At 47.0% G+C, this 22,494-nt stretch overlaps 1 protein-coding gene across 2 annotated transcripts in view; it reads right to left on the bottom strand.

Annotated features, from left to right (window-relative positions):
- ibtk (inhibitor of Bruton agammaglobulinemia tyrosine kinase) overlaps nucleotides 1–22,494 on the bottom strand; it is a 157,158-nt gene that overhangs the window by 85,278 nt on the left and 49,386 nt on the right. The window contains exons 3-9 of one of the 2 annotated variants that reach the window (XM_085997672.1): nucleotides 16,798–16,894; nucleotides 14,965–15,089; nucleotides 12,424–12,534; nucleotides 8,945–9,115; nucleotides 6,765–6,882; nucleotides 5,728–5,908; nucleotides 967–1,090 (exon numbers count right to left, since the gene is read on the bottom strand). In XM_085997672.1, the coding sequence (XP_085853798.1) occupies nucleotides 967–1,090; nucleotides 5,728–5,908; nucleotides 6,765–6,882; nucleotides 8,945–9,115; nucleotides 12,424–12,534; nucleotides 14,965–15,089; nucleotides 16,798–16,894 (927 nt within the window). Of the gene's footprint in view, nucleotides 1–966; nucleotides 1,091–5,727; nucleotides 5,909–6,764; nucleotides 6,883–8,944; nucleotides 9,116–12,423; nucleotides 12,535–14,964; nucleotides 15,103–16,797; nucleotides 16,895–22,494 lie in introns of both variants that reach the window. The other variant, XM_085997673.1, reaches the window with a different exon arrangement.

Here is a 22,494-nt window from a genome sequence, read left to right as displayed (position 1 = left end):
TCCAAAATGCATCACCTCACACTTTTCAGGGTTAAATTCCAGTTGCCACTGTTCCACCCATCTGACCAACCCATCTATATCGTCCTGTAGCCTGAGGCGTCCCGCCTTGCTATTTACCACCCCACCAATTTTCGTGTCATCTGCGAACTTACTGATCATAACTTTTACATTCACATCCAAATCATTAATGTAGACCACAAACAACAAGGGACCCAGCACCGATCCCTGCGGTACCCCACTGGACACAGGCTTCCAGTCACAAAAACAACCTTCCACCATCACCCTCTGCCTTCTGCCACTAAGCCAGTTTTGGATCCAATGTGCCGAGGCACCCTGGATCCCATGGGCTCTTACCTTCCTGACCAGTCTCCTATGTGGGACTTTATCAAAAGCCTTACTGAAATCCATGTAAACCACATCCACTGCACTACCCTCATCCACACACCTGGTCACCCCCTCGAAAAATTCAATCAAATTGGTCAAACATGATCTTCCCTTGACAAAGCCATGCTGGCTATCCCTAATTAATCCCTGCCTCTCCAAGTGGAGACCAATTCTATCCCTCAGAATTTTTTCCAATAATTTCCCTACCACTGATGTTAGGCTCACTGGCCTGTAATACGTGACTATTTTAAAATAAGAGTATAAAGCTGAATAAGGAGGGGGTGCAAGGTGATTTATTTTTCTAAATATACCCTTCCCCACCCACCAGAAGATACTTCCTACAGCTGAAAGAATAAGAGAAGCCATTTACTCCCAGATGACTGCCCGTATCATCTTTAGGCAGAGCAGCTCAGTAGGGACTCCAAATTTTCCAATCCCTGTGAGGCAACTAACCTCCATTTAGCAACACCACAAAATATAGCTAAAAATCCCAGATCAAACCTGTGTGTGATGTGTCACCATGCCATTTCATAATATTAGGAGACAGAGAGGAGGGAAAAAACCACACATATCTCCACTTACCCTGCCTGCTTCATCCAGGATCAGTATGCAAACTTTTTCACCTCCTCCCTCGTTAAGTACCTGAGGGTCAACTTTATGATCCAGGTGTCCACCAGTAACAAGAACTTTCTTCAAGTTTAACTGCCTGCACGAATCCAAGAAAACAATTAAATTCAGCACCTCCTAGAAAGATAATTATTACACATACACAGAAAAGGTTAGCAATATACGAACATCCAAGCGAAGTCAAGAACATTACAAGGCCATCCATCTAGCTCCATAACTCTCCCACACTACCAGACCAAATGTATCTTGAATGCTCCTAAAGTTTGTGCCTTTACTACCCAGATAGGTAATTCCAGACATTTATCATCATTTATGCGTAGACCTTTTTTCCCCCCAATATCCGGCTTAAGTCTAAGTTAGTGAAAAATAAATTTAACAACTTCTAGGCCCACTAGTTTGTCTTAGTCATATTCTGGATTTATTCTCTAACCCATTTAATATTTTATATACTTCAGTGAGGACTCACTGTTTTCTCTCTAGACAGTACAGATTGAAATTATTTAACATTTCCTCCTAGGTCATATCACCTACACTTGAAATCACTGCTGTTCCTCTTCTCTCTACTTTCTCCAATGCTTGTACATCCCTTTTATAGTATGGTGGCAAAAACAGCAGAGTACATTTAACTGGTTCACCAATTGTCTAAATATTGACAGTAACAAGTTCACTATTATTCTCATTATTACAACTGGAATAATAAATATGCAGTACGACAGTGCTTACTATGGGTCTTTTTTCAATAAGAAAAGAATATTTCACCAGCCTGTATTTCTCCTAATATACCTGTACCAGCTGGAGTGCCCGGCGGTGCCGAGGCTTTTTCGAGGGCATTTTGTTGTTGGAAGAGAGAGAGGGCGGGGGGGGAAAGAGAGGGCGGGGGGGGAAAGAGAGGGCGGGGGGGGAAAGAGAGGGCGGGGGGGGAAAGAGAGGGCGGGGGGGGAAAGAGAGGGCGGGGGGGGAAAGAGAGGGCGGGGGGGGAAAGAGAGGGCGGGGGGGGAAAGAGAGGGCGGGGGGGGAAAGAGAGGGCGGGGGGGGAAAGAGAGGGCGGGGGGGGAAAGAGAGGGCGGGGGGGGAAAGAGAGGGCGGGGGGGGAAAGAGAGGGCGGGGGGGGAAAGAGAGGGCGGGGGGGGAAAGAGAGGGCGGGGGGGGAAAGAGAGGGCGGGGGGGGAAAGAGAGGGCGGGGGGGGAAAGAGAGGGCGGGGGGGGAAAGAGAGGGCGGGGGGGGAAAGAGAGGGCGGGGGGGGAAAGAGAGGGCGGGGGGGGAAAGAGAGGGCGGGGGGGGAAAGAGAGGGCGGGGGGGGAAAGAGAGGGCGGGGGGGGAAAGAGAGGGCGGGGGGGGAAAGAGAGGGCGGGGGGGGAAAGAGAGGGCGGGGGGGGAAAGAGAGGGCGGGGGGGGAAAGAGAGGGCGGGGGGGGAAAGAGAGGGCGGGGGGGGAAAGAGAGGGCGGGGGGGGAAAGAGAGGGCGGGGGGGGAAAGAGAGGGCGGGGGGGAAAGAGAGGGCGGGGGGGGAAAGAGAGGGCGGGGGGGGAAAGAGAGGGCGGGGGGGGAAAGAGAGGGCGGGGGGGGAAAGAGAGGGCGGGGGGGGAAAGAGAGGGCGGGGGGGGAAGAGAGGGCGGGGGGGGAAAGAGAGGGCGGGGGGGAAAGAGAGGGCGGGGGGGGAAAGAGAGGGCGGGGGGGGAAAGAGAGGGCGGGGGGGGAAAGAGAGGGCGGGGGGGGAAAGAGAGGGCGGGGGGGGAAAGAGAGGGCGGGGGGGGAAAGAGAGGGCGGGGGGGGAAAGAGAGGGCGGGGGGGGAAAGAGAGGGCGGGGGGGGAAAGAGAGGGCGGGGGGGGAAAGAGAGGGCGGGGGGGGAAAGAGAGGGCGGGGGGGGAAAGAGAGGGCGGGGGGGGAAAGAGAGGGCGGGGGGGGAAAGAGAGGGCGGGGGGGGAAAGAGAGGGCGGGGGGGGAAAGAGAGGGCGGGGGGGGAAAGAGAGGGCGGGGGGGGAAAGAGAGGGCGGGGGGGGAAAGAGAGGGCGGGGGGGGAAAGAGAGGGCGGGGGGGGAAAGAGAGGGCGGGGGGGGAAAGAGAGGGCGGGGGGGGAAAGAGAGGGCGGGGGGGGAAAGAGAGGGCGGGGGGGGAAAGAGAGGGCGGGGGGGGAAAGAGAGGGCGGGGGGGGAAAGAGAGGGCGGGGGGGGAAAGAGAGGGCGGGGGGGGGAAAGAGAGGGCGGGGGGGGAAAGAGAGGGCGGGGGGGGGAAAGAGAGGGCGGGGGGGGAAAGAGAGGGCGGGGGGGGAAAGAGAGGGCGGGGGGGGGAAAGAGAGGGCGGGGGGGGGAAAGAGAGGGCGGGGGGGGGAAAGAGAGGGCGGGGGGGGAAAGAGAGGGCGGGGGGGGAAAGAGAGGGCGGGGGGGGAAGAGAGGGCGGGGGGGGAAGAGAGGGCGGGGGGGGAAGAGAGGGCGGGGGGGGAAGAGAGGGCGGGGGGGGAAGAGAGGGCGGGGGGGGGGAAGAGAGGGCGGGGGGGGAAAGAGAGGGCGGGGGGGGAAAGAGAGGGCGGGGGGGGAAAGAGAGGGCGGGGGGGGAAAGAGAGGGCGGGGGGGGAAAGAGAGGGCGGGGGGGGAAAGAGAGGGCGGGGGGGGAAAGAGAGGGCGGGGGGGGAAAGAGAGGGCGGGGGGGGAAAGAGAGGGCGGGGGGGGAAAGAGAGGGCGGGGGGGGAAAGAGAGGGCGGGGGGGGAAAGAGAGGGCGGGGGGGGAAAGAGAGGGCGGGGGGGGAAAGAGAGGGCGGGGGGGGAAAGAGAGGGCGGGGGGGGAAAGAGAGGGCGGGGGGGAAAGAGAGGGCGGGGGGGAAAGAGAGGGCGGGGGGGAAAGAGAGGGCGGGGGGGAAAGAGAGGGCGGGGGGGGAAAGAGAGGGCGGGGGGGGAAAGAGAGGGCGGGGGGGGAAAGAGAGGGCGGGGGGGGAAAGAGAGGGCGGGGGGGGAAAGAGAGGGCGGGGGGGGAAAGAGAGGGCGGGGGGGGAAAGAGAGGGCGGGGGGGGAAAGAGAGGGCGGGGGGGGAAAGAGAGGGCGGGGGGGGAAAGAGAGGGCGGGGGGGGAAAGAGAGGGCGGGGGGGGAAAGAGAGGGCGGGGGGGGAAAGAGAGGGCGGGGGGGGAAAGAGAGGGCGGGGGGGGAAAGAGAGGGCGGGGGGGGAAAGAGAGGGCGGGGGGGGAAAGAGAGGGCGGGGGGGGAAAGAGAGGGCGGGGGGGGAAAGAGAGGGCGGGGGGGGAAAGAGAGGGCGGGGGGGGAAAGAGAGGGCGGGGGGGGAAAGAGAGGGCGGGGGGGAAAGAGAGGGCGGGGGGGGAAAGAGAGGGCGGGGGGGGAAAGAGAGGGCGGGGGGGGAAAGAGAGGGCGGGGGGGGGGGGGAGGGAGGGCGGGGGGCGCTCCCCCCCCCCCCCCCCGAGGGTCGCGCCCCCCCCTCCCCCCCCCCCCCCGAGGGTCGAGCCCCCCCTCCGAGGGTCGCGGCCCCCCGAGGGCCGGAGGCCCGATCTTTTGAGCACCGGCCCCCCGCCTTCCAGAGCCCTGCCCAATTACCTAGCTCGGGCCTGGCTGGGCAAGAAAGGCCCAGGCTTTCAGGCTGAAGAAAAAAACAGGGAAAAGGTAGGAAAAAGAATCTTCAGGTTAGATAAAATATTTACAAATGAGTGATTTATTTTAAAACAATTTAATAAATTCAATTTTATTTTGCTGGAAATGTATATTTGAAAAGAAAGACGCAGAAAGCAGGAAAAAGAATGGAAGCAAGATGGCGGCTACTCACCTCGGTTCAGAACGATAAGGCCCGCCCACACACGCACCGATTGGTCGACCGTCAGGTCACCAAAGCGTAGGATTGGTCAATCGTCCCGTCACTCGACCGTAGGAGGGCCCGGCCGCACGCGGCAGCAAGCCGCCGTACGATTGGTCGACCTCGAGGTCACTCTGTCGCTAATGAGCGGATAATGAGATGCTAATGAGCGGAATGTTGAAGGTTTTTCGGATACCGCGGGCGCGATTTTAGCCCGGCCGAAACGTAAATACGCTTAAGACCGTTTTGGAAAGGTAAGCTTTCTTTCGACGTAACGCACGCGTAGGTACGCCCTGTAACTTTCGAGCGCATAGCCCGCCAGACGCACACATGATGACAGACAGACAGACAGAATGACAGACAGAAGGACAGACAGAAGCATCGCTTTATATATATAGATAACTTGTAAGAAGTGTTTGGTCAGAACAGCCTAGAGAATTAAATGTATGAATAGGTTTACTCAAAATGGAACAATCCTTGGGAGGGCTGAAACAGAGCAGTACTTTAAATCCCCCCAAAAATGTTGCCTTCTAGAAAAACTGGGGGGCGGGGGGGGGGGGGGGGGGGAGAGGAGAGAGACATATCACAAGCGTGTCATCTGAGGAGGTATTCTGGTTTTATAAATCAAAATGCAGCCACAGTAAAAGATAAAGGCAGCCATCCATAAAGTGTAAAGCCCGAAACCGAGACACTCTGGTCCTGGTGGGGAGCTTTGTGCAATGTATGAACAGTTCAGAGGAGCACTGGCTGGAAAACTGGGTAACACCACAAACTGGACATGCTGACCTTCACATTGGATTCCCCAATCTGTGCTCCTGTCAACGGAGACTAGTCTTGTAAATTCAGGTCTGTAGCCTCTCCATTATCATTCTTTGAAACACTCCCAGTGTATTGGTTAAAAAAAAGGTTAAAGGCGAATATATACCTGGAAGCAATCTTCTTGCATTGATAGTCTGTCAACAGGTAAACATCTCCTCTTTCCGTAACACACACTGTGGCTCCATCACTTGCTGCTGCCAGAGAGATCACTATGTCCTTATGATGCAAAGCTGATACTTGACGAGGTGCAAGCACACATCGTTCCCCATTAGGATCCATTAAGTAACCTGAGTCAATAATTCAGACAAACTGTAAACATTGGCATGTAGGGGCATTCAAGGAATTCACATACATTCAGAATAAATTGCCAACAGAACACTCAAACTTTGATGTCCTAAAAACTTTGAAAGGCCAGACCAAAATGTCGAGTTGAAAGCCAATGAATGCAAATATCATTGCAACTTTAAAAACAGACAGATTTGCAAGAATAGTGTGCCAATGTTTTTAACCACTTTTGGCACAGTACAAATTACCAGAAAATGATTTTATCACCTATATTTCTCTCAAAAATTATGTAATTTGTGCATACACTTAAAATGACAATAACTAAGTAAGTCACCCACATACAAAGTATTCAGAACAAAATTTTAAAACAAAGGGCACAGATGAGGGAAGTAAAAGATAGTGGGGTGCCACAATGTCCTTTCACCTTTCAGACCCAGGTTCAAATCCTGCTTGGAATAACAATCTCCTCCCTCAAACTGCTGCAAGTGTCTGAAGTGAGAGAGTCAGGGCAGCTACTAGCTAGTCGAATCCATACACTAAACAGCCCATGTTTTTTCACTTAGGTGATAAATGGTGTTCACAGATAAAATGCCACACCCGTGCAGTACAGTGTGCACATCTAAGGCTGAGGCAAAATATAGGAAGTTTATTTAACTTAGGCTATAAAAGGAACTGGTGGCACTTGATATTGATAGTGAGAAAGTGGAGGAACATGCAAAGTGAAAAGAACTTTTTGTTAAATACAGTAATTAGTGTATAAAGTGCCACACCTTCATGCAGGTTTTTAGTGACACACAAAGCTCGCATGACACATTCACTAATGCAAGCATTATATGTGAAACAGCATCTACATCTTACCAAGCTGACCACCATTCAGACCCATCGTATATAGCGCTTCCCTTGTCCACAAAACAGTGTGGAACCTCCCCACAGCAACTCCAATCACAGTTCTTCCTTTAAGGGTTTTGGACTGTACCTTTACAAACATTTAAAAAAATACAAATTCACAAATATTAAGCAAAAAAGGGCAGAAAGTTCCCTTTTGTATTTATTCCAAAACAGGTTTCATACATAGTTTTACAAAAAGTTACCTGCTATGGCACATCATACTCAAGCACTACACTGGTACAAGCTGTCAAGAGCGTGTGCCATTGAGATCAATATAAAATCTAAATTGCAGTTACAATAAAATCTAGATTGCAGTTACAATAAAATCTAGATTGCAGTTACAATAAAATCTAGATTGTAGTTACTCCAACCTAATTTAAGCTCTCCCATAAAAGCCTACTCACATAATTTGCCTGTTTATGAAATTTAATTTTTTTAAGTTCTAAGGGGGAGAAATTCAGTATCGCCCTGTTTGGGGCGCGATTATCGGCCGGGCGCAAAGTTTAGCGCCTGGTGCTAATTATCGCCTCCGACTGCAAACTTGGCTTTTATCGCCCCTGGCGGTGATTGGAGCGCTAAATCAGGCACAACACACCTGTCTTAAGGTGCAAAGGCCAAGGAGCGAGGACCGAGGCGCTAACTCAGAGCGCTGGCGAAGCTCTCGTGATGTCAGTCAGCAATGGAACACAGACACACTGTCGCCAGCCAGCTCTTAAAGGGGAGGGTTGATCTTGCTCTCCATCCACACCCTGCTCATTGCAGCCTTGAATCTAGGCCTGGAGAGACATCAAATCTATTGGAAAGAACAATGGAAAGACCCAGGGAAAGAGCTCAGAGTGCAGCTCCCATAGTCTCTTCTAAATCGATGCAAGGAAGATCAAATAAAAAAGAACCTGCAAAGTGCTGCTCAGTACCCAAAACTCCTCAACGCAGCTTTGAATATCTCCTGCAGTCTCTCTCTCTCACTCAGAATGCGTGGTGAAAAAATTTCACAGACAAAAAAGGCAGGAAGCGGTCGCCTTTAAATAGCGCTCCCCCAGTCCCTTCCTGACTGCAAAACGCTCCCCTCAACCGGTCGTTGTTAGCGGCAGGTGGTAAGACAGGGGGCGCCACTCAATATCCGGTCTGGGGCGCTACCGGGGCGTTGCACGTTCGACTGACGTCACGATCTGCAGGTGCAGGAGATCGTGGCGGTAGTGTTTAGCGCCGCCACAAAATGTCTAGTCAATTTTGTGAGCGGCGCACGTGCACGGGCGCTAGTTGCTTTGCGCCACATTAGCGCCCTCTTAAGGCGCTAACGGGAGGCGCACACCAACCGAATTTTTCCCCCTAAGAAAGTTAGAAGTTTCAGGAAACATTAGGTCGAGAGTGAGCTTGAAAATAAAACCATACATTATTCTTCAAGATACTGGATTTGGTTATCTTTCAAAAGCAACATTTTAAATAAAAATACTTAAACCTGCAACAAATGTAATCAAATACCTCTTTAGCTCTACTAATTAGAACTGTGCACAAGAGTATTATTTAATTTTACAATTAAAAGACAACAACAGCCAAGCTGGGTGCAGAAAAAAATGGGTATTTCCAGAACAAAGCTTCATATATAACGGAGTGAAAGAGCATTGCTTAACTTAATGGTTACACAAGAGCACACATTTCTTTGGTGATTCTTCTCCTAGAATCATAAAATCTTTCAGTACAGAACGAGGCCTTTCCACACCTGTTCTGGCTCTTCGTTCCCCATAGCCTGCTCGTTCCCCATAGCCTGCTCGTTCCCTTGTCAAGAATGTATGCAATTGCCTTTTGAAAGTTATGGTTTTGAAAAAGTTCTGATATGGAAGATAGCAAATCCCAAAATTCAATTCCCACCCTGTGGAATGTGGCAAACCCTAACTCTAGCTGGAAGTTCAACAAATTAATAAGAATTTGAAAAGTTCCTACAATTTTTTTAAATTTTTTACCTACATTAAATATATACTGAAAATATTTTCCATTATCCCACATCATTAGAAACTTTTTCAAAAAAATGTTAATGGTGACACAATTCCCAGTTTGCACAAAGGTGTTAAAAATAAAACTGCTTCATTATAAACACACCGACCCCTCACTGACCTTTCGTTATGCATCCCCAAAGAATCTCCCATAAATACCTGTCTTGGTATGCTACTGCTGGCTGGTGGAGGTGCAATACACAGCTGATTATAAGTGTTCAGCCCAAAAGCATAAACAGATCCATCTTCTGTCAAAACAATGGTATGGTCCTTTGCAGCTGCCACCAGAGAACAACGATGGTTTGCTAAACCTTCCACCATTCGGGGAACCTAACAAAACAGTAATGTTATGCAGCAAATGTATAATCAAAAAGTCGGATTAGAAATCCCTACACACACCTTGCCCAATGTCTCGCCAAGTAGCTGAGCCATGCACACCAGAAAGGTTCAACAACAACTTGCATTTATATAGTGCCCCAAAATGTACAAAACCGGCCCCAGGTGCTTCAGAGGGGTAATCAGACAAGCAGAATCTGAGCCAAAGAAGAGGATATTAGAAGGGGTGTCCAAAAGCTTGGTCAAAGAAGTGGCGTTAAAAAGGGTCTTAAAAGAATAGAGGAAGATGGAGAGGCAGAAAGGTTTGGGGAGGAAATTCCAGAGCACAGGGCCTAGATGGTTGAAGGTATAGCCACCAATGGTGGTGTGAAGGAAGGGGGGGGGATGCACAAGAGGAACAGAGTTCTGGGTGCATGTAGGGCTTGAGGAGGTTACAGAGATAGGGAAGGGAAAGGCCTTGAATGGATTTAAACACAAAGATGAGAATTTAATATTAGGGGCATTGGAAGCCAGTGTAGGCCAGGGTGAGCAAGGCTTGGTGCAGGATAGGGTACAGATAGCAGAGTTTTGGATGAGCTGAAGTTTATGCAGTGTGCAGGACGAGAGGTTGACCAATAGAGCATTGGAGTAGTAAGAGTCTGGAAGTGACAAAAAGCTGGGTGTCATCAGCACACATGTGGAACCTGACCCCATGTCTTTGGGTGATGTTGCAAAGTGGCAGCATGTTGATGAGGAAGAGGTAGGGGCCAGGGATAGATCCTTGGGGGACATTAGAGGTAACAGTATGGGGGTGGGAAGAGAAGCCATTGATGAGGATGCTCTGGCTACAACTGGACAAAAAAAAAGAGGGAAACCAAGCAAGACAGGATCACTGAGCTGGGCAATGAAGGAGAGGTGTTGGAGGATGATGGTGTGATTGATTGTGTCAAAGGCCGCAGAGAGGTCAAGGAGGGACAGGAGGGAAAATGCACCATGGTCACAGTCACAAAGGATGTCATTTGTGACTGAGTATGGCCATTTTATTGCTGTGACTAGGGCAGAAACCAGATTCAAACAGGAAGTTTCACAGATTTCAGAAACATCAACACATTCAAGGACTTTGAATGGAAAGGGAGGTTGGAGAGCGAGAGGTCATTTTCAAGGAGAGGTCAAGAGTGGGTTTTTTGAGGAGCAGAGTGATGGCAGCCATTGAAATGGAGAGGGGAAGTATCCAAGAAGCAGCAACCATTTACAATGTTAGCTAGCAATAGGAGTCAAGAAAGGAAGTTAGGTGGTCAGCAGTTTCGTGGGAATGGCGTCGAAGGAAAAGGAGGTGGCTCTCATGAACAAGAGGAGTTTGGAGAGGGCATGAGGTGAGATAGGAGAGGGCAGAGGAAAGGGGAGTATGCGGTAGGGACAGCTGAACTGATGGTCTCAATTTTAGTGAAAAAGAAGCCCATGTGCTGCTTGCACTTGCTGTTGGGGGTGACGGTTGAGGAAATAGTGCAGAGGGGTTTAAGGAGACGGTTGGTAATGGAGAAAAGACGACAGGGGTTATCTTTGATCTCGGAATGACCCTGAAGTAGTAGCTAGTGGTGGCAGAGGAGAGCTTGGCGCGATAGTGCTTGATGTGGTCCAGCCAGATCTGGCGATGGATGTTTAAATTAGTTGTGTGCCAGATATGCTCAAGTCTTCACCCTTTGTACTTGAGGAGTAAACCTGGAGGTCATACCAGGGAGAACTAGGATGACACAGATTAAAGGTTTTATTGGGACAAGAGCATCAAAGATGAAGGTGAAGGAATGGTTGAGCAGATCAACAGCTGCACAATTATCACGGCAAATAGAGGGCCAAAGGCTAGCAGTTGGAAGCTGGAAAGTGCAATGGCAAAGAAATGGTTGGAGATGGCCTTGTCCACGATAGAAATCATGGGAGTAGAGAGTCCATATGAGGTGCAAGGTTAAGGGGGTGACCGTGAATATGGGTAGCAAAGTTTATATGGAGGGAGAGGTTCAGGGAGGACAGGATGGCACTGAAATCAAAGGAGACAGGGCAAAATGAGTTGAGAATTCCAGTCTGTGCTGTCAAATGATCTCAGCTAGGTTCGCAGTTGGGGTGCTGCTATTGGCATCAGTGCCCTTTATGTTCAGGAAGAAAAGGAATGCCAGGATTTCCATTCCTGATTGCTATCCACCGATTCCCTACACGTGCCATATGGTAAGGAACGAATTGGGCTTGTGGGTGAATAGCTTTCCAAAACCCACCATCAAGGCTCAAAGTATGAACAATAGTCAGTTGGACAAGGTGTTAGAGGACACCCTTAAGACAATTCTCCACCCAGGAAGAAGTCAATGCCCTCAGGAGAGGAGAAAATTGACGAGGGACACAAAGAAAGCTATAAACACACAACACAATTGTTTCTAGAAATAACTCAAATGAAACGGATCTACATTACAAAGATGCAAACAATACTTTGCTATAAACTTAAGAACATTTAAACTGATCAACTGTAAAAGTAGTAACATTGGATGATCCCTACAAAATCTTAAAAAAAACATTACTCACAGTCTTAAGGGGTAATTTTACCCCTCCCAGGGCAGGTGAGAGGTTAAAAGTAAAAAAAACTGCTGGACGGTGACTAGAAGGGCCTATTACGACATACTTTTTAACATTCTGGTTACGTCCCCACATTCAAACATTCTGGGAAGCAGTCTAATAAATCACGGAGAGCTTAACAGGGGTCTCGGTCTCTGCAGCCCTAAGCCAATCCCTGCTGGACCTGCCTACTGGAGTGCAAATGCGCCAACTCAGGCGAGAGCAACTGTCACCACTAGCTGCTACAGATTTAATTCCTTCCCATAGCAAACGTGTGGGTGAAACATGGGTTATATGGTAATCAAAACGGGTAATGGATGGACTCCACCTGGAACTCAAGAGGTCTCGGGCAGTCTGGCGCCCTTTCCGGATAGCCCATCTAACTTGGACTGCCTCCCAATGTCAGAATAGGACCACAAACCAACAAACCCCTCCCAGCAACCACAAAGGCTGCGGGTAGACAGGACCCTTGATGTTGCTCTGACTCAGCCAAACCCCTGGGATTCGTCAAATTATCCCAATTGCCAAACGATATACTGCTTTCAATGTGCGCACAACCATACTGACAATCCTAAAAGGTGCTAATGTATTCACCTGTCTACACTATGTAATAAAACTATCATGACTTGACAAAATATATGTATTCTCTTTTCCTAAAAAAAAGGAAAAAATATAAGTACAAAATGATAACAAATGCAAACAAATTTTAACATAGAATTTCTACCTACAAGGTATGTTTGTTCGTCACCATGTCCAAGACGCCCTCCTTGGCCATGGCCACAGGTGTACACTTGACCTTTCTGAGAAAGGAACACTGAATGGAACTTGCAAAGCACAATCTGAAAGGCATAAAAACAAAGTCAAGTATGCAAGTTGAATAATGACTTTTTTTTGTTGCTCCCAGTTTTACATGTATGAGATGGGTCTGCCTCATTAAATTTGTAAAGTATTCAGTCTCCAAGAGAAGTACGAGAAAGCAATTTCTTGTTCCAATCATAGAATCAATGTCAAAAACAGAGTTTCTAATTGTTGCTTTCCCAAGTCATAATTGATAGAATAGGCTTGACGTGTTTTGGGGCCAAACAATATGAACCTAATGCACTGTTCAATCTAAGATTCTGAAATTAGGATCCCAAATGACCCATAGATCGAATTAAGTTCAATATTGAATTAAAGGATTCAAAAGTTGAAGATTTGGCACAGTAACAATATATTCTCTGATGTATTCAGCACACTTTACTGAATGTGTTTATAATATTCAGATCAATAGTCCACTAACTTAATTGTATTGCAACCTGTCCAATTTTTACAGCAAATAGTTTCCAACTAGAATGTGAACTATCCACTAGCCTATGGTTAAATCAGTGACCTGAAAGACATTTCCTCAGACAAGATGAAGTAAATCCAAAGGCTACTGCTTATTTTGCTGTCCAAGACACACATTGCAATTATAAAAATACATTTGTAAAATCAGTAAAGCAACACAAACCATCCTGCATAATGCTTTAGTTTGAGTCACGTGAACAACATCTGGTAATATCCTTTCCTTTTACATCACTCAGCACTACTTCTGATTGCACACATTCCACAAATAGCAAGTTCCATATCCCATCAAGAGGATTCAACTTGTCTGAATTAAATTTCCTTGCCAACATTGTTCCTAACCAACACCTATACTAAATATTATTGCAGCCTATAAATCATTTCATACAAGGCCATCACAATGTATTAACTGCTGATGCAAAAAAGCAAAAAAAGCTATAAATATGGCTCACAGGACATTCGGTATGTTGGGTTTAGAGGTTAACTGAAACACTCAACTCTGGTTGTACAATTTCTTCAATATATAAAATCTTTAATTCCTAAAATACAGCACAATGTGTATATCATTCAGGCTGAATATAAACATTATAAATCAGTAGGAAAGAAAGAACTGCATTCATATAGCATCTTTCAGAGTCTCAGGATGTCCCAAAATGCTTCACAGCCAACGAATTACTTTTGAAGTGTAATTACTTCTGTTTTGTGGACAAATGCGGCAGCCAATTTGCACAGAATGTTCTGCAAACAGCAAAATGAGATCAGTGACCAGTTATTCTGTTTTGCTGTTAAACGACAAATGGCCAGCAGGACACCGCCTTATTCTTCGAATAGTGCCGTGGGATCCTTAACATCTGTCCAAAGAGGCAGGCTTAACATTTCACCCAAAAGACAGCACTTCCAAAAATATAGCACTCCCTCAGTCTGACGTGTCCGCCTAGATTATTTAAGTCCTAGAATCATAGAATGGTTACAGAACAGGAGGCCATTCGGCCCATCAAGCCCATGCCGGCTCTCTGCAAGAGCATTCAGCCATTCCCACTCCCCTGCCCTTTCCCCATAGCACTGCAAATTTTTTTCCTTCAGGCACTTATCCAATTCCCTTTTGAAAGCCACGATTGAATCTGCCTCCACCACCCTTTCAGGCAGTGCATTCCAGATCCTAACCACTCGCTGTGTAAAAAAGTTTTTCCTCATGTCGCCTTTGGTTCTTTTACCAATCAAATCTGTGTCCTCTGGTTCTCGACCCTTCCGCCAATGGGAACAGTTTATCTCTATCTACTCTGTCTAGGCCGTTCGCGATTTTGAACACCTCTATCAAATCTTCTCTCAACCTTCTCTGCTCTAAGGAGAACAATCCCAGCTTCTCTAGTCTATCCTTGTAACTGAAGTTCCTCATCCCTGAAATCATTCTCGTAAATCTTTTAAACACCCACTCTAAGGCCTTCACATTCTTCCTAAAGTGCGGTGCCCAGAATTGGACACAATACTCCAGTTGAGGCCGAACCAGTGTTTTATAAAAGGTAACTTCCTTGCTTTTGTACTCTATGCCTCTATTTATGAAGCCCGATATCCCATATGCTTTTTTAACCGCTTTCTCAACCTGCCCTGCCACCTTCAATGATTTGTGCACATATACTTCCAGGTCTCTGTTCATGCACCCCCTTTAGGATTGTACCCTTTAGTTTATATTGCCTCTCCTCGTTCTTCCTACCAAAATGTATCACTTCGCACTTTTCTGCGTTAAATTTCATCTGGAGTGGAGCTTGAACACAACCCTCTGACTTAGAGGAGAGAGTGCTACCACTGAGCCAAGCTGACAGAGGCACCAATTATCTTGTGCACTCCACAAGGTGGAAAAACGTTAAATATCTGCTATGAGGTCTACATTTTAGTATAAGAACAGATTTTAAAACATGACTGTTCTTATGATAGGAAAGTTTTTGTACCTGCTTAATATAAATCCCTGTCCTAGGGAAGAAGTCTACAAGCTCAGGGTGATGCTTGCTTTGTTGGCTTCCATGACCAAGAGTAAAATTAGTGTTGTTACCCCAGGTATAGACTTCAGTGGGATCTAGAAAATAAATCTGAATATACATGTCAAAAGTTCAAAAGCCATTAAACCACTAAGTATAATGCTGAACAACCACATAGCTGAATTAGTTTATTTATTAAATGCAATCTTCGAAAGACGTTAACAGAAAGAATTAAAAATGATATTTGGACAAAATTCAAGTCTGTTTCTGTAAAATTAGAACCCTAAATGAACCGGACAAGAGACTTACACACATGTTTTTTGTTAAATATCTTTTATGGTTCTTTTAGAATGTTTTGCCAACGCTCTTAAATTGCTGCACGTCATAACCAGCCAAGAGGGAAAGCAGATGGCCTGCTTACAGCATCTGCTCATGCCAACAGCAGGCCACTATATTCTCTGATATTTCCTCCCTCCAAGAAACCATCTAGTCTCATCAGCATCTCCCCAATCTCAGCTGGACTTTCAATGAAGCTAGTCACATGACAAATCACAGCCTTTAAACTGTGTTAAATCACTTGCACAGCCTATTGTCAAGTTGCATCTTTACACTAGCCTTGTGTTTGCTATGTTGTTGGCACAAATCATGAAACAGGATCACTTAGCATCTGTGTTCCACCTCCATAACATCGCCCGTCTCCGCCCTTGCGCCAGCTCATCCGCTGCTGAAACCCTCATCCATGCATGTTACCTCTAGGCTTGACTATTCCAACGCACTCCTGGCTGGCCTCCCACAGTCCACCCCATGTAAAATTGAGGTCATCCAAAACTCGGCTGCCCATGTCCTAACTCGCACCAAGTCTCGTTCATCCATCTCTTGTGCTCGCTGACCTACATTGGCTCCCGGTTAAGCAGCGCCTCGATTTCAAAATTCTCATCCTTGTTTTCAAATCTCTCCATGGCCTCGCCCCTTCGTATCTGTGTAATCTCCTTCAGCCCCACAAGAACCGCCCCCCGCCCCCCCCCGCCTGTTATGTTCATTAATAACTAGTCGTTTTTATTAACAGCTAGCTTTTGCTAGACACTTTATTGAGCACATGTGGACTAGGTACAGTATCTGTAGAGGCCTCCATCTTGACTGCTGCCTTGTGGGTAGCCTAGTGCAGCGTGGGTAGCCCACTCTTATATACATACAGCACCACCTAGTGTACCATTCCAGAATGACAGGTTACTGATCATTACACCGCCCACCCAAGATATCTGCGCTCCTCTAATTCTGCCCTCTTGAGGATCCCTGATTATAAATCGCTCAACCTTTGGTGGCCATGCCTTCTGTTGCCTAGGCCCTAAGCTCTGGAATTCCCTGCCTAAACCTGTCTGCCTCGCTACCTCTCTTTCCTCCTTTAAGACGCTCCTTAAAACCTATCTCTTTGACTAAGCTTTTGGTCACCTGCCCTAATTTATCCTTATTTGGATTGGTGTCAAATTTTGTGTCTTAAAATACTCCTGTGCAGCGCCTTGGGACGTTTTACTACGTTAAAGGCGCTATATAAATACACATTGTTGTTGTTGTAGCAGATAAATGGTGTATATATACTGACGATTTCTACTTTAAAATACTCAGGTACCCATACATAAAAGAAACTTTAGAACTCAAAAAGCCACCTGATCTATAAATGTTACAAAAACCAGTGCAGTAAGGATTTTTACAATAAACAGTTAAACAGATTTTTCAAAGTTTGCTTAGGTTTTACTTTAAATTATATTAATATGCATATAGAGAGAGAGAATGAAGAGAGGCCTATACCAGTCTTTTTATAAACCACATATGATGGTCTATCTTTCATGGCCAAGTCAAGTGTAGATAACCCTTCTTTGTCCTGTGCGTAGAGGCTACTCCCATGCTGTAAAAAAATAGTAAAAGCATAAATTAAAAACTACAAACTTGACATGTTTAAAGGCAGGAGATAAACAAGACGGTTTTAACATACAGTACAAAGAAACTCTGAAATTTGAAACAAATTCTAGAAGTCACCACATCTACTTTAATAGCACCAAAATGCAACTTTAAAATTGGTGTAATCATAGAAACTGGAGCCTTTCAGCTAGAGTGAACTTCAATTGGAGCTATAATCCCATTACCCGCTCTTTCCCTGTATATTTTTAATATCCTTCCTTTGTAAATGCTTAACTAATATTCTTTTGAATGACCTTTCAGTCTATGTCTCAATAGCCATTTGTGGTAAAGTATTTCATGTTTCCAATAACTTGGTATATACAAACAGTTCTCCTAACCTCCCCTTTGTTCTTCCAGTAATAATTCCAAGTTTAGGCCCCTTTGTTACTAATAACAATAGTTTGCTATTTATCCTTGCAAAACCTTGCATACTTCTGAAGAACTTCCATCAGGTCTTTGTACAAAATGCCAATTTTCAAGCTTTTCTTCCGATCTAAGATCCCACAGTCCTGGTTTAATTCTCATGAATCTTCACTCTGCTCTTTTTATGGCACAACAATGGGCTGTCCAGAATGGCATGTGGTATCCCAACTGTAGCCCAAACAGTGTTTCAACAAATATATCATTCCCTGGATACTGCATTCAATGCCCCATTATACAAAACCTTGTCTTTATGTCCTTTCCTACATGTTGAAGATCTGTGTACAGCTCCCTTCACCCGCTAACCCCCCCATCTTTCTGTTGTTCCAAAGGATCTAACTATTTTGCATATACTTTCCTTCACCACTCTTTTTCCAAAAATGTACTTCACATTTACTTGCATTTGGCCCATCACCTACTCTGCTAACCTGTCTATGTCCTCCTGCATTCTTGCTTGCTGCTTACCATATTATTACCTAATTTGGCAGTGCCAGCAAATTTCAATAGTACTACTCCTGTGCCAATGTCCTATATCCAAATCAAAAAGGTGCCTGCACAGATGATTAACGACATCCCTTCAATTAAAAAATCATCCATTTACCCCTGCTCTCTGCTTTCTATCCCCAAGCCATCTATCTATCCATGCAGCTTTTTTTTTTTCCCCATTCGTTCATGGGATGTGGGCGTCGCTGGCAAGGATTGCCCATCCCTAATTGTCTTTGAGGAGATGGTGGTGAGCCGCTTTCTTGAACCGCTGCAGTCTGTATGGTGAAGGTACTCCCATAGTGCTGTTAGGGGGCAAGTTCCAGAATTTTGACCCAGCGATGATGAAGGAACGGTGATATACCTCCAAGTCAGGATGCTGTGTGACTTGGAGGGGAACCTGGAGGTGATGGTGTTCCTATGCGCCTGCTGCCCTTGGCTTTCTGGGTGGTAGAGGTCGCAGGTTTGGGAAGTGCCTTCGGCGCTGGAGCTGCAAATGGATACATACTGGAGCATTTGCGATGCTGAGGACATCGTGGATAGCACGTTTAATGAGTTGGTCACACCGCAGGTAAAGGCTGCACAGGCAGGAAGGGAATGGTGAGCGCCAGGCAGAGTAGTACGCGCAGGCAGAGTAGTACGCGCAGGCAGATAGTGCAGGAGTCCCCTGTGGCCATCCCCCTCTCAAACAGATACACCACTCTGGATATTGTTGAAGGCGATGGCTAATCGGGCGAAGGCAGCAGCAGCCAACTTCCTGGCACCATAGGTGGTCCTGCTGCACAGGACGGGAGGAAAAAGAGCGGGAGAGCTTTAGTGATAGGGGATTCTATTGTAAGGGGAATAGATAGGCGTTTCTGAGGCCGCAAACGAGACTCCAGGATGGTATGTTGCCTCCCTGGTACAAGGGTCAAGGGTTTCTCGGGGCGGCTGCAGGGCATTCCGGAGGGGGAGGGTGAACAGCCAGTTGTCGTGGTGCATATAGGTACCAACGATATAGGCAAAAAATAGGATGAGGTCCTAAAAGCTGAATATTGGGAGTTAGGAGGTAAATTAAAAAATAGGACCTCAAAAGGTAGTAATCTCAGGATTGCTACCAGTGCCACGTGCTAGTCAGAGTAGAAACAGAAGGATATTTCAGATGAATACGTGACTAGAGGAATGGTGCAAGGGGGAGGGATTCAAATTCCTGAGACATTGGAACCGGTTCTGGGAGAGGTGGGACCAGTCAAACTGGACGGTTTGCACCTGGGCAGGACTGGGACCGATGTCCTAGGGGGGAATGTTTGCTAGTACTGTTGGGGAGGGTTTAAACTAAAATGGCAGGGGGTTGGGAGCCTGTGCAGGGAGACAGAGGAAAGGGAAGCAAGGATCGAAACAAAAGACAGGAAGGAGAAAAGCAAAAATGGAAGGTAGAGAAATCAAGGGTGTAAATCAAACAGGGCTACAGTAAATAATAATTCTAAAAGGACTAAGAGTGTTTAAAAAACAAGCCTGAAGGCTTTGTGTCTTAATGCGAGGAGCATTCGTAATAAGGTGGATGAATTAGCTGCGCAAATAGATGTAAACGAATATGATATAACTGGGATTACGGAGACATGGCTCCAGGGTGACCAAAGCTGGGCATTCAACATCCTGGGTATTCAATAATCAGGAAGGACAGGCAAAAAGGAAAAGGAGGTGGGGTAGTATTGCTGGTTAAAGAGAATAACAATAGTAAGGAAGGATATTAGCTCTGATGATGTGGAATCTGCATGGGCAGAGCTGAGAAATACCATGGGGCAGAAAACATTAGTGGGAGTTGTATACAGACCCGCAAACAGTAATGCTGAGGTTGGGGATGGCATTAAATGGGAAATTAGAGACGCGTGCAATAAGGGCACAGCAGTTATCATGGGTGACTTTAATCTACATATAGATTGGGCCAACCAAATTAGTAACAATACTGTGGAGGAGGAATTCCTAGAAACGGGATGGTTTCCTGGACCAATATGTCGAGGAACCAACTAGAGATCAGGCCATCTTAGACTGGGTATTATGTAATGAGAAAGGATTAGTTAGCAATCTTGTTGTGAGAGGCCCCTTGGAGAAGAGCGATCATAATATGATAGTATTCTTCATTAAGATGGAGAGTGAAGTAGTTGACTCAGAGACTAGAGTCCTGAATTTAAATAAAGGAAACTACGATGGTATGAGGCGCGAGTTGGCTAGGATGGATTGGGGAACGTTACTTAAAGGGTTGACGGTGGATAGGCAATGGCAAACATTTAAAGATCGCATGGATGAACTACAGAATTTGTTCATCCCTGTTTGGCATGAAAAAACAAAAAAGGTGACGCAACCGTGGCTAACAAGGGAAATTAGGGATAGCATAAGATCCAAGGAGAGGACATATAATTTGGCCAGAAAAAGCAGCAAACCTGAGGATTGGGGGCAGTTTAGGATTCAGCAAAGGAGGACAAAGGGATTAATTAAGAGGGGGAAAATAGAGTATGAGAGTAAGCTTTCAGGGAACATAAAAACTGACTGTAAAAGCTTCTATAGATATCTGAAGAGAAAAAGATTGGCGAAGTCAAGTGTAGGTCTCTTGCAGTCAGAATCAGGGGAATTTATAATAGGGAACAAAGAAATGGCAGCCAATTAAATACATACTTTGGTTCTGTCTTCACAAGGGAGGACACAAATAACCTCCCAGAGGGGTCGGGGAACATAGGGTCTAATGAAAGGGAGGAATTGAATGAAATCAGTATTTGTATGGAAATGGTGTTAGGGAAATTGACGGGATTGAAGACCGATAAATCCCCAGGGCCTGATAATCTACATCCTAGGGTACTTAAGGAAGTGGCCCTAGAAATAGGAGATGCATTGCTGGTCATCTTCCAAAATTCTATAGACTCTGGAACAGTTCCCATGGATTGGAGGGTAGCTAATGTAACCCCACTATTTAAAAAAGGTGGTAGAGAGAAAACAGGGAATTACAGACCGGTAAGCCTGACATCGGTAGTGGGGAAAATGCTAGAGTCCATTATAAAAGATGTAGTAACAGAGCACTTGGAAAACAGTGACAGGATCGGACAAAGTCAACATGGATTTACAAAAGGTAAATCACGCTTGACGCATCTACTGGAATTTTTTGAGGATGCAACTGGTAGAATAGATAAGGGAGAACCAGTGGATGTGGTGTATTTGGACTTTCAGAAGGCTTTCGATAAGGTCCCGCATAAGAGATTAGCGTGCAAAGTTAAGGCACATGGGATTGGGGGTAAGGTACTGACTTGGATAGAGAACTGGTTGGCAGACAGGAAGCAAAGAATTGGAATAAAGGGGTCTTTTTCCGAGTGGCAGGCAGTGACTAGTTGGGTACCGCAGGGATCAGTGCTAGGACCCCAGCTATTCACAATTTATATTAATGATCTAGACGAGGGAACTAGATGTAATATCTCCAAGTTTGCAGACAACACAAAGCTGGGTGGGCGTGTGTGCTGTGAGGAGGATGCAGAGAAGCTCCAGTATGATTTGGACAGGTTGGGTGATTGGGCAGATGCAGTATAATGTGGGCAGATGCAGTATAATGTGGATAAATGCGAGTTTATCCACTTCGGTGGCAAAAACAGGAAGACAGATTATCTGAACGGCAATAGATTGGGAAAAGGGTGTTGTGTATGTACCTTTATAAGGGAATAACTGGTCTCAGACTGCAGTACCGGCAGTGACCACCCCTGTATAAAAGGCCCTAGCAGGCTTCTGTAGTTTCAGTTTCCCGGTTGTCTCCATTCAGTAAAGACTTGTTATAATCAACTCCTGCAGTCCGTGTCTCAATTATACACGGACATAATACTGGCGACGAGTAAGAAACGAACTTACCTGCAACTCGGCAGCACCTCAGACGACGTTATTGAAAGTCGGAGCCAGAAGAAAGAAAAAAATAAAATAATCCAAAGAAACTCGAGAAACGGGCGTCGACCGTGGGCAACCGCCCTCCAAATCATCGAATTGAAAAATTGCAGGAGAGACTGTCGAGAGCCAGGCTTGGTTCTCCAGTCTGTGGTTTCCCAGCTAATCGGGCTGGTGGCAGGTAGTGCACTGATCCTTCCTGGGCTGCGGTGGGCTAGAGCTCGATCGGGTGGCTCTGCAACGAGGCCGGGCAGCGAGTCGGGAAGCAAAGAGAGGGTGGAGCACACAGGGCGCGGCCGGTGCTTCGAAGCCGGGCAGCGTTCGGACCTAAGAAGAGGGAGGGAAGTGTCCCAGAGGGTCCGCTCCACAACGGGAACGGTTCTTCAATTAACGGAGCAAATATTGAAGCGCGATAGAAAAATAAAAATACCGCAGAGAGCAGCGTTGGCAGCAGCGATCGGGGAGGCGCAAAGACCATAGGGCGTCACCATTACAGGATAGTAAAATAAATATCACCAGCAACAGCGTTGGCAGCAGCGGCAGCGGCGGGAAAGCGCGGGAGGCGCCATCTTAACTCGGCAGGGAAGAAGGAAAAGCGCCGGAGGCGCCATCTTAGATTTTCAAGATGCCAAAGACTGGCGATATCACTGCCTTCGATAATGCAATAGAAGACTGGACCACGTATGTGGAAAGAGTCGAGGTATATTGCGAGTCAAACGAAATGGCCGATGAGAAAAAGGCATCGGTATT

This window comes from Somniosus microcephalus, chromosome 9 (assembly GCF_052327205.1).
Source record: "Somniosus microcephalus isolate GS21.2 chromosome 9, FLI_Smic_1.0, whole genome shotgun sequence".
In the NCBI taxonomy this organism is placed as follows: domain Eukaryota; kingdom Metazoa; phylum Chordata; class Chondrichthyes; order Squaliformes; family Somniosidae; genus Somniosus; species Somniosus microcephalus.
Note: the sequence above shows the minus strand (reverse complement) of the source record. Positions and strands in the feature narration are given on the sequence as shown.